Here is a 25,190-nt window from a genome sequence, read left to right on the forward strand (position 1 = left end):
CTGCTGAGATGAGCCACGACTCAGTTTCCGCACACAAGTTGCTGCTGGCCAGGGACTGCTTTGACATTTTATTTGGGTGCCAAGTTAAGGGATGATGTTCTGGACGTCTTTTTGAAAGCACAGCTGTAAGAGCTTAAGACCTAAATTCTGGAGTGAACAGGCTTTGGGTGCAAAGCCACTTCAGCCCTCCTGAGTTCAAGAACTGCAACCTACTTCCTTACCCAGCTCTGAACCTGGCCCATAAACATGAAATACAGGCACATTCAAAAGATGGTGATTAGAAGCAGCACCTCCCTCAGTGACCTGCCAAAGTGAGGCTCTGCGTTCTTGTTCTTCCTCTGAGAAAGATCCTGCTCTTTGCCTTTACAGACAGCTAAATTCCCTTGAAAGCCTGGCTGCGAGCCCTCCTGTCCGCTCTGCTGCTTGCCTCCTAGCACAGCTGACTGGGGCTAAAGCATCCATGAGAAGAGGCCAAGAGGACCAACTGCRTCAGGGGCCAAGAAGTCATACATTAAAAAGTTGGCTCCAGCTCCTCTCCCCTTGGCTGAAGGCTGGCTCAGGCAGGAGCACACAGGAGTGCTTGTGGGAGATAAGACATTCATTAAGGCCCTGGAAATTTTTTTTTTTTTTGCAAGAGACAGATATTAACAAGGTGGATATTCCGGGGCAGATGCCTCATCTTTTGTTGTCTGCGTGGACTGTATATCCTGCTTCCATGTCCACATACCTTTCAGCATTTTGACTGCTACAGTCTCACAGCTGTTACTTTTATTGATCCCAAATGCTGATGCTTCCACCACCTTCCCAAAGGCACCGTGACCCAGGACTTTACCTATGGGCAAGGAGAGAGGCAGTGTGAAGGCAGGCAGGTGCAGCGCAAGGAGAATGGGACAAAAAACAAAAAAGCCAACAGGAAACCATGGGAAGAAGAAAGAAAAAGGGTCATAAAGGAAGAGGAAGGAGTGGAACATGTGCCCTTCCCAGGTGGCTGCTTGCTSTGCTGGTGAGAATAAGAGAAAGGCCAAGGGGAGGAACTGGGAAGAGCTGGCATGGACAAAGCGGAGGAAGGAAACAGCCTGCAGAGGTGAGGGGCTGTTTGTCGCCCTCAAGCAGAGCGCGTGGGAAAGGTAAGTGCGACACCTTGCAGCAGAACAGCCAGGGCTAGTGTCACTGCTCTGGGCCTCAGAGGTAGTCCACAGCCCTCTGAACCCTCCCAGAGGGCAGGGGGGTGTCTTGGCACAAGGTAGGGTAACAGATGCGTTCCTGGTCCTCGCTTCTGGATGGCAGCTGCTGAACTTGGGGTACCTGCTGCAGGCTGAGCTGATCTGTCCAGTCCAGACTGACAGAGAGCACGAGGATGTGTTTTAATGCATGCCCAGAGGTCTTCTGATCCCAGTGATATCTACATGGGTATGCCAGGAAAGTCTGGGYTTACAGTTGGTTCAGACCTGTATTTACCAGGCAGAGTAGCCAGACTCAGACCCAAGCACAGCTGAGCTTCAGGGACAGTCTGGGGAAGAAGACTGGAAGCCTGAAGCAGAGAGAAGGCAGCAAATACACAGAGGGGTGCAAGAAACCTGGAGGGTGAGTGGGAAGGGTGAGTGGGAAGCCCTGGCTGCAGCGTGCGGAGAGCAGGGATGAGGCCCCAGCTCACCTAGGCGCAGGCGGTCTCGTGGGAATTCCCACTTGCTGGAATCATAGGGCAGGTATTCGCACTGCTCCTCCAAGGGCACCTCGCCGGGGTCCATGATTATGGAGAGGTAGCCAGTCTTGATGTCCGCGTGGGCAGGCTGCAGGAATCAGCAAGCACAAAGGGTGAAGAGACACCTTCCTTGCACTGGGTGCAGACTCCCAGGGTGGATTTGGTTCTTTTACCTGCCTTGACCTGCTTCCCCYGGCAAAGGCCATTCCCTGTCCTCTCTTATGACCCTGTCCTTGGCAGTGAGAGCATCTGGAGCAGCACTCAACAACCTCCCCTTGGTGGATGCTCTCGCACAGCCCCTGGGAGGCCACTGTGGCAATGATGCTGCCCCAGCCTTCTCTAAGCCCCTGGGGCAAAGGCAGCCACATACCCTTTTGATGTTACAGAAGATGAGGATGAGGAGGATCCAGAAGAAAACAGCGATGACCCCAGTCCCAATCAGGATCACAATTTCCACGTTGGTCCTGTCATCAGAGCCTGTGGGACAGGAGGGAAATCGCAGCCCCAGAGAGATGCCTGTTCCCTGCCCCAGCTCAGCCGTCCCTCATGCATGAGGACACCAGGGAGGTGCGTTTTCCCTTGCTCTGGGTACTGCAGAGCAAGCTCTCTCTGAGGAAAGCAAAGCGGGTCAGATGTTCCCTAGACTATCTTCAGAGCCTCTTGTGACAGCACTGTGCCACCAGTGAGGCCAAGGGCTGTCGCTGCCCTCCCACTGCCCAATGTCACAGGGAAGAGGTGTGGGACCTTGGTCGTGCTCCTACTCAAAGGGGTTCATCCCCAGGGGTATTGTGGCTGCTGGTACCTTCCACAGAGACGCTGGCTGAGGAGTTCACACAGCCCTTAGCATTGCAGACGCTGCACAGGTAGAGCCCAGCGTCCTCCTCCCGCACCCTCTGAATGCTCAGCCTCTGGTTGAAGTCTGCCAGGTCGATCCCTGTAAGGCACGGAGGGTTACGGGCTCAGTGCGAGGGGTCTCTCACAAGGACTTAGTCCATTAGTATGTTGGCCATGTTCAGGCTTAAAACAAGGCTCTTATTTTTTTGGTTGATTCGTTCTGGATTATGGGGAGCCCGGAATGAAATTGCACCAGCTGGTAGAGACTCTCCTCTGTAGCCTGATGGTCCCAGAGCTATTCTGGATGGGCCTTCCCCAGGCAGTGCATGGAGGGAGGGATCCCCTCACAGACAGTGCTGGATGGGGGACCATGCTCAGGTAATCCAGATGGTGCATCAAGCACTGCTTCAGCTCCAGGACCTGCTCCTTCCCCTCTGCAATGCCTTGGGATCCTTCCCATGTTCCTTTCATGGGATCTGGGTTAGGCCCTGAGCAGAGATGCCAGGCACTGGGTTGAGAGTGAAAAGATGCACAATGCATCTCTCTGCTCTCCAGCTGAACGCACAGATGCACAGACAGTGCTGAGCCAGTCCCTAGGGCATGGACTTGGCTAGGGAGAGTGCAACAAACCAGGGCAGAACATGATTAAAACCAGAGTCCAGCCAATTCAGAGAATGGGTGCCTTTGCCAGGGCACAGCAACTCCCAGAACTCAGCAGCATCCACCTCTCTGGCCTCCGGACGTGAAGCCCTGCCTTTGATTCACCCCCCAGCCCACTGTACCTGACACTTCTTCCACCAGCTTCTCGTCTTTGTACCAGCTGATGTCGGGAATATGGTTGCCGTCCACCTTACAGCGCATCTCTATGGAGTCACTGACATTCACCCAGATGTCTGTCAGGTTCTGCTTGAGGCGGGGGATCTCCAGGGCTGGAGAAGCAACAAAAAGAGGAAGAAGAGAAAATGGGAAGCTGATTGTTTGGAAAAATAGTTGTGCTCCTAGGGAGCTTTGGGTCTCTAACCTCTGCTGGCAGGTGTCTTGGGAAGTGGGTGCCCTGCTTTTGCCACCTTGACTTTAGCTTGCTTGTACGGCTTCCCTCAAGGATGGCCTGGGAAGCTGACAGCAGCAAGAGCACCCCCCTCTCCTCCATCACCCCTGCCTTGCCTGTGGACCCTCACCCTGCACAGAGATGTATTTCTTGTGGCAGTGCTTCTCCCGGGTCTTCCGGTTCTGCACCTCGCACACGTAGTCTCCCTCCTCGCCCAGGGAGATGTTGGGGATTGTGAGCAGCAAGGTCGCGTCATTGGAGTCCGGCTGGAAACGCAGCTCCCCCTGCATTTTGGTGGCGTAGTGGTGGACGTTCTTGCAGTCCAGCACCAAGGGGTTGCCCTCCTCATCGTGGAGCTTGGAGAGGTTCAGCCGATACCACTGCAGGTTCTCATAAGTGTAGTTGTCCGCATTGCAGCTCAGCTGTAGGTCTTGCCCCTCTATGGGCTCTTCTGAGGGCTGGGATTCAATCTCAAACCCATCTGGAATGGCTTTCAGGAAGAAAATGAAGATGTGGCTGAAATTTCTAGGCTCAGCTGCCAGACAGAATGAAATTGTCTCCTTGAGCCCAGTTCTCTGAGACCCCCTACTTTCAGCCAGTGCAAAGAAAACCATCCTAGAGCAGAGTTGTCCCATGCAAACGGCCAGCAACCGACAGCTCACACTCAGCGGGGTGCTAGGGGATGTGCTAAAGTCCCAGGGTCAAATTAAGATGGGGTCACAAATGAAACGAGGTTGGAGGGTCTGAATTTGGCTGTTTCTTGTTCTTAGCTCACACGCAGGGTTCTGGATTTCTTCCATCAGTAATTGTGCACACATTTGCACATACAGGAAGCCATACAGCTGAGCTGGACAACTGCACAGGCAGAGCATTACTGGAGCAGCAACTGTGGATGTTCATCTTCCTCCACAAGGGCTGGTATCTGCTGACAGCATGGGTATTACCTAGGAGGGCAAGGAGCCCAGGGTGCTGGGGCCTCTGCAGACAGTCATGAAGATAAGCCTCTGCCCTCAGATATCACAGACTCTAAGCAGCCTGCTGTGCCCTTGCTAGGATCCCTGTCCTCAGTGGACAGGGACGGGCTCCTATGGGTACAAGCTCCTGGTGGCAGAAAGCTTGTGCAGCACGGCCCTGTACGGTCCGTGACTCCAGCCAACTCTGCTGGGCTCCAGCTTCTACAAACTGGGCATCCTCCCAGTGCCAAAATCTCCTGGGGGCCCTGCTGGGCAGGGGGGTGCCCGGGGCCAGCAGGACCCTGCCTGGGAGTGGGTCAGGCAGTGCCACTAGAGGATGCTCTTGGACCAGGCACGTCCCCAGCCCTGGCGCTGCCTGGGCCAGTGGGACCTTGCTAGGGCTCTCCAGAGCCCAGGCCCAGGCAGCCCTGGCTCACACCAGCCCCACCTGCCAGCCCCTGCCCGCATAGCTTACTGCCAGGGCTCCAGGCTTCTGCAGCTCGGCAGAGCCCTGGGGCGGCCCTGCTTGCCTGCTGCCTCCCCGGGCTGCGTTTAAAGTGCATGATACGATCGATCGACAGGTTTAGGCAGACAAAGATGGAGGGGGCCTCTGCAGTACTTACTGGTCACGTAGAAGTAGATCAGCCGCTCGTCTCGACCCACTTTATTAGAGGCGATACACTTGTACATGACGGAGACGTTGGCCTCCTGGATGGCCAGTTTGCTGACTGTCTGATAGGGGAAGAGCATCAGAACGAGTTAGCAAAAGTGRGAGGGAAGAGAAGCAGGACTGTTGCTGCCCTCTGGCAGACAGCAAAGCACCCAGCAAGCCCTGCCCCAGAGAGTAGCTGCACCTGGGAAAGATTATGAAAATGGCCCCTTATTCAACACCCCCTTGAGCATTTCAAGCCTYGTCTGTTGGCTCTAGAAACAGCAACGTGGTTTTGTTTGTGATTTCTGCTCCTTTCACAGAGCCCAGCCAGCATGGATTCCTCTCYGTGGGCTTCTGGAGCAATCTGCTTGCTAAACCTCTCCGTTCCCTGAGCACAGCAAGGGGTACATGAACATGATTCAGGGCTGAGGAGACAGCTAAGCTCCTGCCAAGCCTCATAACTGGGAGGACAGAGGGCAAGGACACAGAGGACTGGACTCCCTGAGCCCCCCACTGCCCGCGGCACCCGCACTCAGAGCCTGCCTCTCCCTCCTTCTGCTCAGACATGGGGCACGTGTGAGGGGAGCCCCTCGCCGCCTTGCAGAGTGGAGCTGTGCCTGATGCCGACATCCTCTGCCACCAAGTGACTGCTCAGTGTCCCCTGGAGTTCAGTAGGGTTTACAGGGACTCAGAGATGTATAAGCACCTCTTTTATCTATAAGTGGAAATCAGACCTGAGAAARCATCCCAGCTCCCACCATTTCACCATCGTCATCTTCCCCCTTTGTATTCCAAGCRTACATAGGCACAGTCCTAAAAACTTCCTTCTCTCTCCTTCCATCATCAAGACATGACCAAGATCAGGCGAAGAGCCAGGCTGCTGTCCTGGGAGCGCAGCCCCGGGAGATGTCGCCTCTGGCTAAGYCAGGAAAGGCAGCTGGGGAGCATGGCTCCTCTCCTCCTCCCTGGCTCACGCTGCACGCGTGTGAGCTGCCAAGCATGTTACAAGCACTCCCCTTAGAGGAGATCTGCAGTTTGAAGCRCAGGTTTCTCCTCCCTCTTCCCAGTTTAAATGACAAGATAGTTACATGCAAAATTTCCTCTAACGAGACAACATTTAAAATGCAAAAAATTGAGTTCCTACAGGGGAAGTACTTTGCCTTTACTATTCATCCCACACACTTTCGGATGCATTTCAGTTCTAAGCAGCAATGTATTAAGTTGTGTTAATCAGAAAGAACAGTTGTTTATTCAGCACATTCAATACAGCTGAACTGACCCTGCTGCTGGCACTTTTGTGCCTTTCCTGTTTCTTGGGGATTTTCACTCTGATCAGCCCTGTTACATTTGAGCTGGGGGTTCTGCAYTTGACATCATCCTGCTGTCCGTGGTGCATTGCTGTGCACTGCACAYGCTGTGGCTTATTCTGGCCTTTCCCAAATAAAACCAGAGGAGACTGGTAAGAGAAGACAGGCAGAAAGGAGAGGGAGAGAGAGGAGATTTGAGGACAGAGCGTCCCACTGAAAGCAGAACAGTTCTCTTCTCCCAGAGCTCTGGCATGTCCTTGGGCTGCACAGTCCAAGTTGGACCTCTGGGACAGTTACACCCAAGCAGACAGGGAGTGAGAAGGACACGGCTGAGGAACAGGAGGAAGAGATGAGAGAAGAAGAATGGGAAAAAAAGGGAAAGAGCCCATGGGACAGAGGTGAGAGTCACACATGGAGGGGAGCACAGGGGCACCCCATCCACGAGCTCCCAAAAGCCCTGCTCACCTCCCTGGGCAACACTGATCCCAGCCTCTCTCTCCAGCTGCTCTGGGAGAAGCAGCATCGGCCCCTGCCACCCTTTTGGCATAGCAACAAACTGCCGGCCAGGGCCATGGAACGGGAAGTGACTTTGGAGGTGTGTAGGAAAACAGGAACTGACTTTAGGAAATGGGGGGCCATTTGTTTGCTCTGCATCCCTCTGCGAGCGGCCGGTGCCTGACACGAGCCGGGAACAGGAACCCTGCTGTGGCGGAGGGCGCAGAGCTGACGCTCGGGGCTACCAGAGAGGCAGAAAGAAACAGGCAGCGAGTGGTGACTGGGTGTTCACAGGTCACACGCTGGAATGAGGGAGAGATGTTCCTTCCAGAGAGGAAACGCACTGTGACAGAGGGACGGGCTCCGCGGGGCACGCACGTGCTCTCGCTCGCATACCTGCAGCGGATGGGCGCTAGCATTTCCACACAACCCTCACCCCACCAGGATGTGGGCAGCTAGATGAAATGSCCCACCAAAAACGGGCATATTCCTGAGGTCAGAGATTTCCTGATCAGCCTGTGGCTCCCGTTGCCCCTTTCCGGGTGGCCCAGCCTGCTCTGCAGGGTTTGACTGGCCTCTCCGAAATGGCTCAAGCAGGAGCCCTCAGAAATGGCCACGGGAGCCCCCAGAGTGGGGCACAAGCATTCCCTGTGTCTTCCCCGGCTGGGTGCCCCATGTCCAGCAGCAGTCAGGGCAGGGGGAGCAGCACGAACCCTCCTCTGCAGTCAGCGCCAGCAGGAGCCTCTCCGGACGTAGGGTAATTTCTCAAAGACAACAGCTCTCCCTCGCCCTGGGGCTGGTGCTGCCTGGTACTGCAGAGCCCCAGAGCTGGGAACGGCCAGGCGATGGTTTACTTTAGCAGCTGAGGTGTGAAGCCTTTCCCCAATCTGTCTCTGCCGGGCTTGTTTCCAGGCCGCTTTTGCTGGCCRATCGTGATGGACCCCGCTGAGGGCTCCTGTCTCCAGCTCCCCCCTCCGCGTGGGGACACGGCCTCACCTTGTTCCGTCCCTCCACGAACTCCACCCACGTGTCAATGCTCTCAATGGGATTCACCGCGTCCTGCTGTGACACATCTTTCCAGTCCTTGCACTCAGGCATCCGGTCCCGCTGATGGCGCCTTGCTGCCCGGTGCCTGCTATTGCTAATCCATCAGCCAGGGAAAAGGAGAAAGAGGAGAGAGATGAGAGGGTCAGCTGGGAAGCAAGCCAGCAAAAAATAGCTTTTGTGTCTGAGAAATGATGCCCCTGTTCTCCGACCCTGCAAAATTGCCTGTGTCTCCTGGTTACATGGTGCTATGACGCTTCATAAGGGTGCTCTGCAAACACCAGTGAGCCCAGGCACTGCCATGCCATAAGTGAGAGTATTTATCTTTAGATATGAAAACTGAGGCAAGAAATGGGTACTGGTGTCCCAGGCAGGGTCTTCACCCCCAGGCCTGTGGTTTCATCCTTCCCTACTAAGGATGGAGAAAAGCAGAAGTGAAAACCCCTCGTGTACGCCCAGGGCAATTCTCAATGGTGGTTTGCTCAGCAGTGAGGTCTTAAACCCATGCTGGGACTGAGAGTCAGGGATCTCTCAGCCTTGCTGGGGGCTGGCCTGGAGAGCAGAGGGTGCAGCACCCATGGGTGCACCTGCTGGCTCTGCTCCCACAGCAGCCAGGAGGGAAAAGCCCCAAGTAGAGATGCTGACGTCTCATAGGGGCTTGGTGGCACCTCTTTGGGGCTGAGGCAGGCGAGCAGGGAGAAGAGCCCAAATCCGCCAGGGAATGGGGACACTGCAGTCTGGAGGCAGTTTCTGACACGCAGGTGGAGTGGGGAGACGCGGAGGGTCTGTACGAGATCCGGGCTGGGAGCTGCGGAGGGAGAGGGCTCACAGCAGCAGGGAAGCGGAGGGAGCTGAGCTGCCCAGAGCGGGGAGCGCGGGGCAAGGGCACGTGGTGGCAGCGCTGGGCAGAGCGCTCGGAGTGGCAAACATGCCTGTGAGCTGTGTAAATAACAGGAAGCCCGAAAGAAGCCTCCTGTATCCTCTGTAGCTACATGAGGCAGAAACACAGCGGCCTTGGGAGACAGTGGTCATAATTCATGGGCCCTGCTGCTTCCTGGCAGAGCCACGGCACGCTCGCATGCGACGAGGAATGCTCCGGTGTCCTCAGCTCGGCCAGGGCCGGCGCGGGGCTGCACAAGCCGGCCTCCTCCGGACACTGTGCCAGTGTAACCCCCCAGCATCCCTTTTCCCTCTCCCCGCAAGACCCCAGCTAAAAGGCCACCGCAGCCCTGCCTGGTGCTTCCCAGGCTGCAGGCAGTGGGCCGGTGCACCGGCAGTGGGCACGTGCCCTTCCCACCTCCTGAGAGGTGTCCTGGGACAGGGTCTCGGACACARCTGTAGCCACAAGGAGCCAGAAACGCTGCCCTGGCCCCTGCTCCACAGCCCCGCAGCCCCCCAGCTCGGAGGGCATCTGGCACTCTGGAGAGCACAGATGCCCACAGCCTTTCTCCTGGTGGCAGTGGGAGACACTTACAGGCTGCGTCGGGAGAACATCCGACAGGGCATCCATGGCCTCCACTGCCACTGGATCACCTCTGGTGCCGGGATGCCATAGACTGTGCAGGTGAGGGCCTGGGGGCTCCTCCGGGAGTAGATGCTCGGGGAAGAAGCTTCCTTCTCATGGATGCGCGGAGGAACTGCAAGCATCAGAGCAACAGTGTCCATGACCAGCCCAGGCTCAGCTGCTGGGTTTCCCCAGGCCAGGCACAACCCTCTCTGGGCCCAACTGCAGAGAGACCGGTCACTAAAGCACCACAGCTCTCAGGGCAGCTCCTGGGGAGCTCAGGCCACACAAGGCAGAGCAGGTTATACTTAGGCAGATTCAAGTGATGTCATTTCTCCTTCCTCTGCAGGACGTCACTGTCTGGATGCTGCATGGCTCAAAGCACTGCCTGGCAGCCCCCAGCACAGGGCTGCAGAGCCTGCAGGGACAAATCCCCAAGCGGCAGTGCCCTTCCACCTCTCCTTCTGCTGGTAACTAGATCCCATTTGACAGGGACTGGTTTCCACCAAGGAAAAACTCCCTGGGAGCTGGTGGGCACCCAGARGACTGCTCCAGCTCCAGACTCCATGCATGTTGCTGCTTCCCTGCCCTGAAATCCCCATCCGTCAGGATCACCCTCAGCAACAGTCCCAGCTACAGYTGGGAAACAGCCACTGAGCAAGGGCTTTCTCTGCCCAAAGAAGGAACAAAAACTTCAGTGTCCTCAGCCCCAGTCCTGTGCCCCAGTACCCAGGCCACAAAGAACCAGCCTAAATGTAACTGGAGCATCCCTCAGCAATGGGGGAGAAGAAGATGTAGGTTCCAACTGCTTTAGGACAGCAACAGGGGCTCTGGTCTCGGAGCAGCCCAAAGGCCGTGGGCTCAGCATGCTCCCCCTGGCCCCATCCCTTACCATTGACAATTAACTGGAGGCTGATGCGCTTCTCCAGCCCCGCCAGCCTGTTCCGCAGAACCAGCGTGTACATCCCGGCGTGCTGCTCCGACACATCCTTGATCTGCATTGAAGATTGAGATTGCTTGGGAATTAGCTTCCCGTCCTTGTACCTGCAGGGAGGCAGAGAGAAAATGCAGCCACAGGGAGGAAGTGTCCCACCAGCAGCCAGGCAGGGGCTCGCTGGCCCCTGCCAGAGCACATTCAGAGTGCTCCGTCATAGCCCTGGGGACCTCTCTGGAGGGACTCCCGGGCCTTCCCGGACACAGGCTATGGGTCTGCGCTCTGTCCCGTATGGATGTGCGCTGGGGTGGGGGAGGTTGTGTCTCTGCCTTGAGCACTGCTGTGCCTGTGCAAAGCCCTGGCTGTGGCATGAGGGAGCCGAGYGCTCCCAGGTCCCTGCCAGCCCTGGTGGACACGCAGCATGGCATGGTGCGCAACCCRGCCCTCTCCCTGCGTGAGCCCCGCTGCAGGGGTGCGAGAGGAGCAGCTCCCATGGGAGCCCTGCTCGGCCTCTCCAGACAGCGCAGTGCTGCAAACCCAGGCCAGGACCTTTGCAGCTTCTCTCCCAGACTTCACCTCTCCCCGTCCCAAGGTGTGCTGGTGAGAGCCATGGGGGAACACCCTGGGGACACGGGCAGCCCCTCCCCAGGTGGGAGAAGGCAACATTTGGGATGACCTTGGCCCAAATGGGACCTAGCAGGGAGGCTAGCCTAGGCTTCCCTCCTTGGCAGCGGGAAGGAGGACAGGGGGTGGCTCAGGCCAAGAAAGGTGCGTTACCACTGGAAGTCTGGTGGGGGATAAGCCACGACTTTCACCGGCAGCTTCACGGCTTCGTCTCCTGCGGTGGCTTCTATCACTGGGCCCTTCCTCCACTCCACGTTGATGAAGGGCTTTTCTGCAAAAGCAGAGCCGAGCATGGAGAAGAGGAAAGCACAAAGGGACACGTTATCACCAAGCTCTGCTGCTCCCCACAGGGCCAGACAGTGAGGGCCAAGGCCAGCTCAGTTGTCGCAGCAGCCCAGACAAAACCGACTTTTGCCACAGCGATGATGAAGTCAAAATATCTGAAAACCCCTCTTCTCCCCTCTGCCCATATGCCTCCAGTCCCTCTTCCACATCCGTATTCCCAGCAGGCCCTCTCCCTGGAGCAGAGGGGAAGGGATGGAGGTGGCAGCAGGCAGTGCCGGGCAGGCCGGGCTGGTGTGGCTGGCTGCTGAGAGCCAAAGAGCTCCCTCTGACTTGTAATCATGAGCCACTTGTAGACCCTCCACTGTGTCTTGGGCCAAGCACCTCCCAAGAGGCCTGGGGATTGCTCTGCTTGCCGGCTTGGCTCTCAAGCCAGCTGTGAGGGGGCAGAAGGTGCCGTACCATGCACGATGACGTCGGTGCTCTCCTCCAGCATCTGGGCACCATTGGTGGCAGTGCATGTGTACTTCCCCAGGTCCTGCTGGCTCACATTCTGGAGGGTGAGGATGCTGGAGAGCTCTGTGTGCGTCTGCAGGGACCGGCGCTCAGGCTCCGTCACTGCCCGCTGTGTCTGGCGGGAGACGGCAGAGGGAAGGGGATGAAAGACACATTGAAGGGACAGGCCATGCGGATGGGCTCCTCAGGCTTGTGCTTCTCGCTGCCCATCACCTCTCCCCAGACATCCCAGGCAGGTGACTCCACCAGTGACTGCCATCCTCGGGGATGGGAAGGCAATGAGCCCTGTCCTGACTGGCAGCCCAAGGCTGGGTCGCAGTTCAGCACAGATTTTGCTCCAACCCACAGGCCAGTAACCAGGCTGGAAACCCTGTAGCTGAAGGCAGTGAGGACCTCAGGGAACTTCCCTCTGCAAATATTCACAACAGCCTGCCTCTACCATGTGGCAAAAATGCAGTGGGGAAAGGAACCACTTGCAGGCTCTCGGTAACCAGGTCTGTGAGGCTGGAATAGCTCCTGGCAAGAGGAACAGTGAAAGGCCTGGAGGGGATGACTCGGAGAGGGAAGGCGTTCAGTGCACAGTGAGCTGCTCTGTTTGCTGGTACCTGTTTGCCAGGGTAAGTCCACTGGAAGCGGACGCCGGAGTTGAACTCAGCCCACACTGTGCAATTGAGGACCAACTTCTCTCCCACTAGTAGCTCCATGGCTTTCTTGGGGTACAGCTGGATGTCATACAGCTCGCTCCCTGATGCACAGGAGGCAAGAAAAAGACATTTGTGATCTATTAACTCTTTGAAACTAGATCTGAATATTGGAAAGCAGCACAAAACACATTAGCAACCCAGGAACCTGCAGCTCAGACTGTGCAGTCACAGGAGGCTGGGTATGGCCTGCTACTGCTTGGTGCATCTCAGCCTGGCACACGGCAGAGAAGATATGAGCATGATGAAGAGTCCACTGAGCTAGGCCAGGACCATAACAACCCTGTGAGACACCCTGGGGATACAGCACTGGAGAACTGCAAAGCCGTCCAGACTGCCCTCATGTATGTTCCCAAATCCTCACCTGCGATGTGGATGATGAAGAAATTGGATTTGAAGACCTTCTTGTCAATGACAGTCTCGCACTGGACGAACAAGGAGTCTCTGATCAGGTGTGTGGGTACCTGCACCCCCTTCTTGTTGTCCCAGAAAGTGCTTTTCCCATCAGGGTAGATGAGGGAATTTTGCTGGAAAAGAGCAACATTTTGCCAAATGGAATGAGAAGGTAACACTATTCCCATCCTACCCCTTCCTGGCTTCCTGCTGGCTAACATGGCCCTTCTGTGGGAAGAAAAGATGCAGCATCAAGTCATGCCAATTTCCAGCTCTCCCACCAGAGTCTGTCATCTAGGAATTGCAGCCGCCTATGAGGCCCTGAGTGGCCGTGTCCCGCACAGTGAGCCTCACCGTCTGCAGAGCGGGCCAGAGACTTCCAGGAATGGAAACTGATAGTGATAGCTAAGGAAACCGGTGCTGATGGCCCAAATGTAAGCCCCAATAGGATGAGTGCTGACCTTGGATAGTGTCCTTCCCGGGCAAGGGAAAGGCCCCTGGCCCCCAGAGTGTCCCTGGAGACCTTTGTACAATAGTAACACTCATCCTGGAAGGATGTACTTGCATTGTAAAAAAAAAAAAAAAAAAAAAGAAAGAAAAGAAGAAGAAAAAAAGACATGCTGATAATAGAGTTGTTTTCAGTCATCAGTCCCAGTGCTGCAGCCTCCTCCCTCCTGGGGCTGTCGACCACCTAGAGGATTTGTAGATCACAGAGACCAGAGCAAACAGGGGACTGTGGGGGGAAACAGGATTAAAACAAAGTCTTGTTTTGCTTCACAGAGCTCCAGGGAACAGGAGCAAGGCTGGCAGGAAACCTATGGGGTCTGCCCAAGGGAACTGGTCAGCACAGCTTCAACCAGCAAATAAAACGAGGAAGCCAGTGGCTTGTACTTTCCATGGAAAATGTATCCCATGCATTTTCCATTCCTGGCAGTGCCTGTCCTGCTTCCACACCGGCAATTAAAAATGCACAACAAATGCACTACAGCTTGGCCCAGAGCCTCGCGCGGCTGAGCTCTCACCGAGATCAGCGTGACGTTAAGATCGGGGATGGACACAAGGCATGGTACCCAAGTGTTCTCCTTCTTGCTGATGAGGAGGGTCTCCGGCTTGTTGATAAATGGCTGTTCAAAATCTGAGGGAGAGACATGAAGAAAAGAACAACTAAACAGAGGCAAGAGAAGAACTGGGACAAGGGAGGAACCAGAAGAAAAGCAGGCTTTCTGGCTTTCACTGACACAGTGCGAGCTTGCTAGAGGGAGTGGTGCTGAGCTGGACGGCCCGATCTGCGATAGCCAGCAGAGACACCCCGAGCTGGGGAATGTGAAGGGAGCAGCAGGGCAGGCGCTTGGGCCGGCCGGCTCCTCCGTGCCGAACATCGCGCCAGCCGAGCGAGCAGCACGCCTGCACCATTYGGGCACTGCTGGAAACGGCCTCCCCCTGGTTGGCCCCCGCCAGGTCTCCGCCAGGKTTTGACCCAGGCCTTTGCGAGCGGCTGGTCTCTGTTTGAGTTCATCCCCTGCCCAGCTGGTGCCTGCGCGTGGCCCCACGTCAGCGGGCGGCGCGGGGCCATGCCGCCCTGGCACGGTGGCCGGCAGMGCGACCTTCCAGTGGGGAGGAAGTGATCCACAGCGCAATGGTATGCAGATGTCATCCTGCAGCARTCCTGGCCGGCAGATAAACAGATGAGCTGAGATTTCCAGGGCTGCCACCCCACCGCCTCCCAACTTCTGCAAGCGCAAATATTGACAGGAAGAGCAAAACCACCCCAAATTAATCATTGAAACGACTTAGCAAGTCCAGTGGTATTGCACTAAACCTCCTCCATGCAGGGCATGCAATGCAAGCCCCCAGAAGCAAATGCTCGCAGAAGGGGCTGCCCTGTCCCGCTCCGCACACTGCCTGCGCCCAGCGAGACAAGMCCCCACGGGGCTCCACGGCCAAGGGGAGTCAACAGCAGTATATAAAGGAGCTCTGCCGTGGCCCTGACCCATCATGCCAGGCACCATTCAGACAGAGCACAGAGATAACCTGACCCCAGAGAGCTGGTGAGCTAACAGGGAGTCATGGACGCCCTTTCCCAGTTCTTTCCCGCTGGAAAGAGCTGGTGAGACCAAGACACAAAACCCACTTCTCTCCCAAACCATGGTCAGCCAGAAAGCCTGGGTTAGGCTTGTCTTCCAGCTCCTTGTGTCAGCTGCTGCTGAGGCACTTGCTCACCTGACTGCTTGGCAATGCTTTTCTTCAAAATTAGTATTTCAGTTTGAGTTTTTTTYTACTTTTTGGACACTCCTGAACAAGGAGAGCCTACCAGGCACAAAGGAGCAGCCACCAGTGTTGACTAAATGGAACAAAGACAAAACTGGAAGAAGAGACAGCAAGCTGCAGGGCCATGARGCCTTCCCTGGCAGCACATCACTGATGGACAATTTCTTCTGAAATACCGTGCCCTGCCTGCCCACTTCTGCAGAGACACGTGGCTTCATGAGCTGCTGTACATCAAGACTGGTCCCTAGTGTCTCCAATGCCTGCTGCTGCCAGCCTCCTTCCTCTGCAAGAGTAGCATCTCTGGAAATATCTACCCAGTACATGGCCATGATCAGCTTCGTTTGTGGAAACCGTTCCCAGTTGAGGGAGCTCCATAAGGAGGTGGTGGGTCCCCAGCTGGGAAACATGGGACTGCCRCAGGAGCTGCTGGGGGAAATCTTACAGCTTCTGGTACACTGGGAATCAGATTGAAWGATCCCAGCAGCCTTAACAGGTACTCTCTATTCACCTGGATCACAGTTAAACTATTGATTAAACTAGGGACTGTAGTGTGAGGAGGGCCATTTGTCCAGCCTGAGGCCTGAGACCCTTTTTCTCTACTACCCAACCCCTAAAGCTGCCCATCTGAAATAACAAATCAAAGATGAAAGCAGTAATGCTCTCCATTTGGGGATCCTGCTATTCACATCACATTGGGCCCAACACAATCCAACCTAGTGCTCATGTTGTTAAGTACATAAGAGGATTCCTTTAATTTTTGGTATGTAAAGCTGTTGCTTCAGTCATAGTCATGCTGCAAAGACCTACTTTGGGTCAAGTGCTTTTTTCTACAGCTTAAGGGAAAAAAAGCCATGCATAGGGAATGTGTTGGTCAGCTGTTCATAAAAATAGGGACTGCCCAGAGAAGCCTTATCTTTATCTTCTGTAGCTTTTCACTGCCACAGGATTGCTATCCTCTGAAATCGCAAATATGTTTCTGAGCATAAACATGTTCCTCATTCCTTTCCCGAGCCCTGGGCAAGTGAGAAGGAGGAGACACAACTGCCAGAGGTGAGAGACCATGAGGTCCCCTCCAGGCTCAGATGGCAGCCAAGAGCTAACTGATTTACTGGGCAGGCCCTGCTGCCAATGAGCTTGTGATTCATGCACTAACTCCCTGCTCTGACCGCGTTGCATATTTTCTCTAAGGCTGTTTTAATGGGTCGGATGGGAATAATTTAGCATCTTCTTCATTAATATATGCTAAGCTTTATGAGATGGGGGATGTACATATCCTATTCCACCCTGACGAGGCATTCTGTATGTTTACAGCGCTATCTATAGAGGTAATAAAACACACGCCTAACCACACACRCAGGAAATAAGACATATGCGTGGAGAAATCAGCGGAGAGCTGAGCTGCAGGTAAAACACAGAGGAACCCATTTTTCCAGCCAAGCACAGATATGTTGTTCCTGGCAATTCCACCAAGCTCTTAACATGAGAAATGAGGTTGATGGCTAAATCTGTGGTCTGATCATGCTGTCTCCSAACATCCCTGACACTTACATCAGCCCTCCTAAGCTCTCTAGAGACAGCTTCACATTGCAGCCCAGCTCAGCAGGAACAGGCAGGGCTTTATCAGGAGGTTCTGCAATGGCTATGGTTACCATATGCCTGGGTTTTCCTGGACATGTCCCTTCTCTTGGCTGGAAAGTCTGTCCTGGCAGATCCTGTGGTCTCCTGGATGTTTGATAGCCATAAGAGGGCACAGCCTGACTGGAATCAGTGTGAACATGTGCTGCATAGCCATGTGCACCGCAGTGCTGCGAGGTGTTGGCTGGATCCGTTGCCTGCACACTGTCCACAAGCACTGTGAGTGCTACGCGCCCTGAGAGTGTGAGATTTATTGCCCAAAAGCTACACCGCGTGTGCGCCTTTCCTGCCATTGTAAACAGGAGAGCCATTAGTGAGCTGCAGATGAGGCCGGGGGTGAGAGAAGGTGGCCAAGGGGACAGAGAAAGCAGTGTTTGCTGGATTGCACATCATGCCTGATTGTTCTGAGAGATTTGAGGGCTGAAATTGAAAAAATCGAAACCCACCTCCACAGACGAATCAGGCCCTGGCAAAAGCATACCCTGCATGTAAGCCACGTAGGTGGTACTCATTTTCCACCATGTGCGTAAGCAGCTCTCTGCCTCCATCCTGACCCAGCCCTCAAGAGCAGTGTCTGAGCGCCCATCTGCAAAGCATGGACATCTCCTCACGACATGCCCGGGGTGCAGGGAAGCTCTGTCCAGTTTTACTGATGGACAGCAGAGCCCATGGGAAGATGAGGCAATTGCCCAAACAACCACAAACACAAATTCCTCGCCAGCGGTTTCCCAGCTTTTTGTGATTTGCCTCTGCATTTTTCTCTGCRTAGTTGCAGAGGCAAATTTGGCTATGCCCTGGGACTGCTGAAAAATGTGGCTTGTATGTCATGACCTGCCTGGCTCGTGACAACTGCACCAACTAATAAAYGGCAGTGGAAAGAGAAATAGCTCGGCCAACTGTTTCCAGGGGACAGCGCTCATTTATCTTGCTCCAGTGAGCCGCTAGCAGTGYGGCAGGGGAGATGGAAGATGAGGAGCCCCTGGGGCACAGGGAAATGGAGCATTGGCCCTGCAGCTCTGCAGCCCTTTGCTGAGCTGAGGTCCAGGCTCCAGGCCTGGCAGACAGCCCATCTCCTCAAAAACACACCTCATAGCGCTACCCGCATGGGCAGCCCGTGCTTGGACAGCACAGACTGGAGGCGTGTGGGGCTGCCATGGCAGGGGGCTCATCTGGCACGGAGAGGAGGCTGCACATGGTGGGTATGCACCGCTCCTCCTCTCCCTCTCTCCATCCAGCRCTTTATGGAGCATTATTGTCCCTATCTCCGCTCCACCACTAGCGCCTCTGAGAGCCCCCAGCTGCCCAGAGACTAACTCTTGTGTTTTTTTAGTGGTTGAGCGTCTCCGAGGCCCGGCTCTCACTCCTTAAATTCCTGCATTCCAGCCCGGCTGGAGTGATGCCCCAGGGCCAGGAGGTAAATGAATCCTGGGCGCTGCCGCGATCCCCCAGAAAAGGATGGATATTGATTCCCTTGCAGCATGGGGAGCYRGCCCGTGGCGGCGCGGCTCTGCCCTGCTGCCCTGGGAAGCCGGGGGCATGTCGGGCTTTTTAATCTTCCTGATCTTACGCTGCTGTGTAGGCTGCCCCTGAGCTCCCCCAGCCCGAAGGCAYGCACCGCCGGGGGGCTCTTACCTCTGACAAACACGTAGGTGCTGACCGCCGTGGTGCCCTCGATTTTGGCATCGATGTACTTGTAGTAGCAGCGGTAGTAACCCGTGTCGTTCGCCTGGGTCTCCGTCAGCACCACGACTTTGCAGTATGGCTTCGTGCCGGTCCCCTCGCAGTCGTCTTCCCGGATCGCCCGGCCGCTGCTAGGGGCTGCCGAGGCCGCGGACTCAGTCTCCTTCTCCTTCCCGGCGGGGTCCACCTTGCCCCCAGGCCACGACCACTCCAAGGGGTGCTGGCCTCTAGACACGGGAAAGGGAAGAGTTAGCCATGGGCTGGGCAGCGTGGTCTGCCCGGGATGCTGGGGGTTTGATGGGCCCCCCGCTCCCCTCCCACATACCCTGCGCGGCTCTGCATGCGTCTGCACRTGTCCCAAGCAACCGCTGCTTCGGGCCATGGTATGGAGGAACAGCCCTGCTCCATGGAAGAAAACGGGCACGAGGAGATGTCCACCAGCCTCACTAATCCAGCRCTTGCCAGGCAAGCAGAGGGCTTGTCCGCTTTCCCAGACCAGCTCCCAGGGAATGCTAGGCTATAAGACATCAGTCCRCTCAAGGACAGGTCTCCCCCTCCCATGACTTTGTCCTACCAGTCCTGGCCAGGATGGGGAGCCACTCAGGGCCGTGACGGAAAGGATCCATTAATTCTCTATTCCCTCTCATTATTAAAAAAGCTCATAGTTATTAAGAAGGCACACAGATGTGACAAGCTCCCTTGGCTCCGTGCAGCTGCTGGCTGGGGCTCTCGGTGTGATGAGTGGAGTGGGAAGGAGAGTGGAATGGAAAGAAAAAGAGAAAAGCAGGAAGGAGTCAGAGAAAAAGGAGCGCAAGGAGAAAACAAGAGGAGGCTCAGCTGATCGCCTTCTGTCCAGCTGCCGGCTGCATTTCCTTCCCTGCCACGGCGGGAGGGGGTCGGCAGACAGCCACCTGCCCCGGAGGCCCCCGCGAGCCCCAGCACGCTCCTCTGGCCGGCCTGGGGCTGCCGCACGTTCCCATCCCCGCTGAGCCACACGCATCCCTCCGACGGAGGGCGACTGCAGAGCCTGGTCACCAGCCTCGTGCGCAGTGGGGCCGAAAGGCAAACAGAAAAGCCCAGGAACTGCAAGAACCCCCCAGACAGAGCGTGCACGTGTGCATTTATATATAGCCGAGGATCTCCAGAGCTGGGGACTCGCCTATGCACATGGAGGCACACGCGCGCGCTCTAACACAGCTTGAAATAACTGCACTTGTTTACTACAAACAAAACAAGCTTTTATTCCATGCTGAAAGTTTCCCCCTGTGAAATCAGAGCCCCTTTCAGAGAAAGGCCTAGTCCACGCTTGGAAGTTTGCCAGCGTAGCTGAAAGTCACTTAAGAATGTTCGAAAAAAGAAATGGAAGGACAGAAGACATCGCAAGAGACAGCTGTAGGGGCAAAAATGGACTTTTGTCAGTACCGTTTGTTCTACTGGGGGAAACTGGATTCATCTGTTATGCAAGCAGGGAATACGCATGTTGGCATAAGCGGCGCCTCTGGCAGGGGACTGCCAGCGCAGCTCGGCGGGCGGATGCTTTTAAGCGCAGCCAGGCCACGACTGTCACCGATAGCTGGGGACAGCGAGGAGGAAGTGAGATAAGGTGCCCTCGGAGGGCACAATGGGAGATCCGCTCAGACACGGCGAGGACAGGATTTCTGTCCAAGCGCGGGGGGAAGACGTGCCCCTTTGTTTGTCTTTAGCAGACGACTTGCCTTCCTGCAGACTTTGCTCTCTTCCAGCACCTCCAGCTTGCCGCTGAGCTCGTGCGGATGAGCTTGGAGGCTACGCACCGCGCTCCCCCTGCATCAGCAGCCACAAGGGTTCTGCAGYGGTGACATGCCCCCGGGGACAGCCACGCAGCCCCTCTGACCCGGCTCGAATGTCTGCATGCACTAAAAATCCCGCCAGTGCCCGAGGCGGGACTAGAACAGCAGCTCTGGCGGCTTGTCTCCATGAGTCACAGGGAGCTTTTTCAAAGGATCATAGTCTCACAAACACTTTAATAAAAACAGGACTCTTGGATTTTGCATTGTTCCCATCCTATGCATGTACACGGAAAAGAATAGTAAATCTCATTGCCAAACTGATCACGCAGCAGCCTCTGCTCATGCCCTTTGCTGCTGTGCCCACAACCCTGCTGCACAGGGCGCAGACTGCGCTGCTGACCCTGCTCTYGAACTAGGGTCGAGGGCCCCGACAGCCCAGGGGAGCCCCAAAGCCCCTTGCATTTGTGCAGGCATTTTCAGCATTCCACGTGGAGCAGGGTAATTGTACGAGTCTCCAGCGTTTCCGCTTTCTGTTTGTTTACCCGCTGGGATTTTCACGCATTATCAGATCCACTTGTTTTACTAACCACCAAGGCTAGCAGTAGCCGAGTGACACGTATTTATATAAACACGGCTCAGAGATGGGCCAACATAAACAGACCTGACGACCAGCCCATGGGTTAGCTATAAGCTAAGGTGTTCCCTGCATCTTGCGGTGCTCAACCAAATTCAGTGGGGACACAGGAGGTGTCCAAGTTAGAGCTGAGTCCAAGTTAGCACCATTGGCATGTTAAAGGGACCAGAAGAAGGCAGGGATGAAAGCAGGCCAGGCTTGCTTGGATTCATCTCCAAATCTACTCTCTGTATTCGGGAAAAGGTCCAGGCAGCAGTTTTGGGTGGTTCCCTTTCTCATATCTGACACCTTTGAGATCCGTTCCCAAGCTGTTTTCTTTCAGCTCAGTGGTAGTGTTTTGCTGGGCAATGGAGCCTGCTGATGCCAACTGGAAACAGATGCACCGTAGGCTTCTCCACAGCTGTTTTCCTAAAGCTTCTCAGGACGGATGCTCTTCAAGGGAGACAGGGCAATTGGCACCACTTTTCTTCAATCCTCTTTGAAGCTCCCAAGCATGATGTGACGGGCAAAGCTGTCCGTGGCTTTATGGCTTGGCTGGGATAAGACAGATCCCTCCCCAGGACCAGGATGTTTGGTGCAGTCACACGTGGCGTAGGAAAACGTGGCGGGAGCATCCGTGTGGGGGCATTGCCTCATCCTTCAGTTCTTTCAGCCCCACTGCAGCACTCATTTCCTCCTCGGCAGCCAAGAGGGCTCCAGGGTCAAATACTTCCTTTCTGCCAGAGCAGGGCTTGTGCAGCGGCAAGCATCTGCAAATCAGCGCTATTAACAAGTCATTAGGCAGTAAAGGACAGCCTTGCCCTTTCCTTTCTAACTGCCATGGCTGGATGACACTTGCCTCTCCACCTGAGTGCCCAGCACCTGCGGGACGGGATGGCTGGGGCCTGACTGGCACAGCCAGGACCACGTCCTCCCTTCCCCTCCGGAGGTTTCTGCTGTTGTGCAGTCAGCTCATGTGGGCTCTGCTCCAATATTCATGAGCCGGAACGGCACAAGCTCTCCACTTCCCCTCTGGCGCAGGCTGCCGAGGGCATGAATGCAGAGATTCACAATATTCTTTCCTTCCTTTTCAGGATGGGAAGCTAATAAAAGATGCACTGTCCATGGGGGCATCAGCCCCTTCTCCCTGCTCTGCCGCACATAGATCAAAACATCACTGAGGTTCTCAGCCAGCCCCAGCCTGATCCATGTTTTGGGGAATGCTTCACGTAGGTCCCCGTCTGGACCTCTCAAGGGCTCAATATGTTCAGCGACAGAGGAACATGCTTGTAGGTCCAGCCATTTGCAAAAGCAGAGACCCAGTGTTGGGTGGCTTGTTGTGGGTGTGCTATGTCTTTGGGTCTCTGTTAAGCACGCCCAGCTCTCATGCGCCAGAAGCATCCCTCATCCCATGGCCTGGCAAGGGCTCTGGTCACCAACAAGGCTGGATGGGCAGCAGAGCGAGAGAGGGGCTGCAGCACTGCAGATGTGGGAGATCCAGGCCTAGCTGTCAGGGAGCCTGAGAGTGCAGCTGGCTACAGGAGTCCCACGCTTGGTGGGTGAAGCTTGAAAGGTCTCCAGGGAGTCTCACGTGGGGGGTTTTGGGCTCAGCTTCGTGCTGCAGCGCTGCTTCAAGCAGGTCTGTACTACTGGCTCCAGGGCAGCTCAAAGAGCAGCCAGAGGACATTGTTCTCAAGGGAAGAGCAGGGTCGAACTGAAGCCACCTCCAACACGATGCTTAGCAGGGAGCCCCAGACCCTGGATTTGATTTCACAGTCAATTCTGCCCTGTCCTGCCCCACCACCTCTCCTTTGCCTTTTCTCTTGGTGGTCTGCATGTTTTTCCCTTCAGCTCCCATTAACTCAAGCCAGGTCTTCCCAGGGTGGGCCACGGTCCAGAGAAGAGGTTGGAGATGCAGCTGGGTGTAATCAGAGAACCAGGGACCACAAAAGATTTACTTTTCGTCCAAAGGAAGTAATAGAGTCCCAGGGGCAAAATCCTCTCCTCAAGATATTAGAGAAACACAAGCTTGAGAGCACAGCGAGAGAAGGGGGAACCTCTGAGTAATGCCAGAGGTGCTGAGAAGACACTCCAGAGGTACTTGGCTAGCTGCGGGTGGTCTGAAGGACACTGCACAACCACAGAGGAGCTGAGGTTGCTGGCCTGACAGTCCTCCGGTGCCTGTGCAGGGCAGGCAAGGTCAGTGCAAACCTCTCCCACACTCTTTAAACCACTTCCCATGTCGCTCCCTGGGCCACTACTGAGAAAGGTTGTGGTGTGATTGTATGCTTGTTCAGAATAATTCTGCTGAATCTGCCTCCTAGCAAGATATCCTCCGAGACCATCAGCTCCTGTGTCCCTCTGCAGGGGAATGACCACAGCAGTGCGCTGGAGTCCCTGAACTCCTCCTCATCCTCTATGCTCCTGCAGCAACTATGGGACTGACCAGAGTCCTCCAGCTCATGAGTTTCCTGTGGCCTAGCACACACCATGGCTCCTCAGATCACCATAGGAGCAAGCCCACAGCTGCTTAGCTTGCAAGACCAAGTGAAATCAATTCAGTACAGCCATCAACAACCTTTTCTCTATCCCTGTCCCCTGGCTGCCAAATGATTCATAGAGTGAGAGCAATGTAATCTATTCCAAGAAAAACTATACATGTTTAGGTCAAGATATGAACCCAGTACCAGCCAAATGTTTGCAGTAGTTACTTCATGGTTATCTACAACACTGAAAAATACCCATTTGAGGCACATACTGAAAGAATATCCCTACTGGATACTGGAACTGAGGTCCTAGGCGTGGATCCACTTTAAACTTCTGGAGGAAAATTCTAGATTTATTGGGAAAACATTGGTCAATTCCCCAGTTTGTTTTTTTCTTTTCAAGATTGGGGGTACCGCAGAGAACACATCCCAGCACTTGGCTTTATGAATCAGTTTAGACACAGTCAGACCCACAGTCTCCAAAAGGCCAAGTGGTTCCCCAGCTCCTTTCACAGAGCTATTCACCAGACCTAGCTGGGGTTTCTGCTCACCCCCATTTGTGTGAAGCAGAGCATTAAATCTCAGCTTCCGAGAAAACCGCTCAGCCCTTCACAGCTAGCACTGGCTACAGCCTTACCTTCTCTCATCCCTATTTCTCCACATCTCCAAATGACCAGACAGATTTACAAACCAGAACTGTGACACTAGCAACCCCTGATGAGGTGAGAACAAGCAATGTAAGAGAAAGACAAGGAGATTTAGGAAGCCAATTTCCCTAAAAAAAACTTACAAGGAACCTGTCAGGTCAGGCAAATGTTTCTCCCTCTTCTTTCTGCCTGTAAGACTACAGCAGAGGTTATCACCATCTCCTTAGAGACTTTTCCAGCTTCTTTTCCAATTAATTAATTAGACGAATTCACACTCAGTTAATGTGGTAGATTTGTAGCCAGCCATGCTAATTTGCAGCTGTCCTGGAGTTAAGGTCTCCCCTGATGGTCTCTCCTTGCCTGGTCCTTCAACACTTACCAGGTAAAAGCAGTCTGGGCAAAGCCACCCTGGCTGGTGCCTTACCTGCAAGTGATGGTCAGTGTGTCCCCAGAGTTGATGACGTGCTCCTCCTCAGTGATGCTAAGAGTAGGGGGGGTCATGGAATAGCTGCTCACCAGATCTGCAGAGAAGAAGAAGAGAGGGGATGATGCGGACACCTGCTAGCCTGGGCCCACTGCTGCGGGCTGAGCTAGCTGGGCACCTTGAGCCTGGAGAGGGGCAAAGCCTGCTGAAGGAAAAATCTTGTAGAAGTGCTGCAGGAGTCTGCTCCTACAAGTTAATTTGACGCTGACTCACTGGGACAGAAGTGACTCATTTGCAGCCTTTCTGGCTTTAGCGAGCAGCTCTTCAACAACAGATCGTGGGGCTGGGGCCAGACAGCCCCTGGGGGCCAGACGGATGGACTAGCACATGTTTTTCTAGCCAGAAAAAAAATTGGAAGACCAGAAACCAGGAAGTCCAGGTGTGGGCATTCCTCACAAAGTGGCTCAGGTTGAGCTTATTTGGGCTACTGCTCTGAGATGATCTTATCTGCTATCAGGGGAGAGTCTGGCAGGAGATTCCTCTATACATGTGTAGTTTTGCAGCAAATGGGGAACAAAAATCCATTTACACAGGTATCACAAACACAAAACTCGCATTTGTGCAGACACTCATCAGACTCTCATGTTCACTGAGCGTCCTACTGCTGGACACTCTTGGG

At 54.9% G+C, this 25,190-nt stretch overlaps 1 protein-coding gene across 4 annotated transcripts in view; it reads right to left on the minus strand.

Moving 5' to 3' along the window:
- The window catches only part of FLT4 (fms related tyrosine kinase 4), a 37,688-nt gene extending 13,096 nt beyond the window's left edge, over positions 1-24,592 (minus strand). For all 4 annotated transcript variants that reach the window (XM_026063483.1, XM_026063482.1, XM_026063481.1 and 1 more), the window contains exons 1-17: positions 24,512-24,592; positions 18,525-18,799; positions 14,012-14,124; positions 12,961-13,123; positions 12,501-12,640; positions 11,842-12,010; positions 11,251-11,368; positions 10,432-10,583; positions 9,510-9,672; positions 7,988-8,132; positions 5,161-5,269; positions 3,715-4,074; positions 3,319-3,465; positions 2,505-2,636; positions 2,073-2,179; positions 1,655-1,790; positions 728-832 (exon numbers count right to left, since the gene is read on the minus strand). In XM_026063483.1, the coding sequence (XP_025919268.1) occupies positions 728-832; positions 1,655-1,790; positions 2,073-2,179; positions 2,505-2,636; positions 3,319-3,465; positions 3,715-4,074; positions 5,161-5,269; positions 7,988-8,132; positions 9,510-9,672; positions 10,432-10,583; positions 11,251-11,368; positions 11,842-12,010; positions 12,501-12,640; positions 12,961-13,123; positions 14,012-14,124; positions 18,525-18,799; positions 24,512-24,588 (2,611 nt within the window). In that variant the 5' untranslated portion in view covers positions 24,589-24,592. The remainder of the gene's footprint in view (positions 1-727; positions 833-1,654; positions 1,791-2,072; positions 2,180-2,504; positions 2,637-3,318; positions 3,466-3,714; positions 4,075-5,160; positions 5,270-7,987; positions 8,133-9,509; positions 9,673-10,431; positions 10,584-11,250; positions 11,369-11,841; positions 12,011-12,500; positions 12,641-12,960; positions 13,124-14,011; positions 14,125-18,524; positions 18,800-24,511) is intronic.
- Positions 24,593-25,190: the final 598 nt, after the last annotated feature.

Source organism: Apteryx rowi, unplaced genomic scaffold (genome assembly GCF_003343035.1).
Source record: "Apteryx rowi isolate R43461 unplaced genomic scaffold, aptRow1 scaffold_2, whole genome shotgun sequence".
NCBI classification, from domain to species: domain Eukaryota; kingdom Metazoa; phylum Chordata; class Aves; order Apterygiformes; family Apterygidae; genus Apteryx; species Apteryx rowi.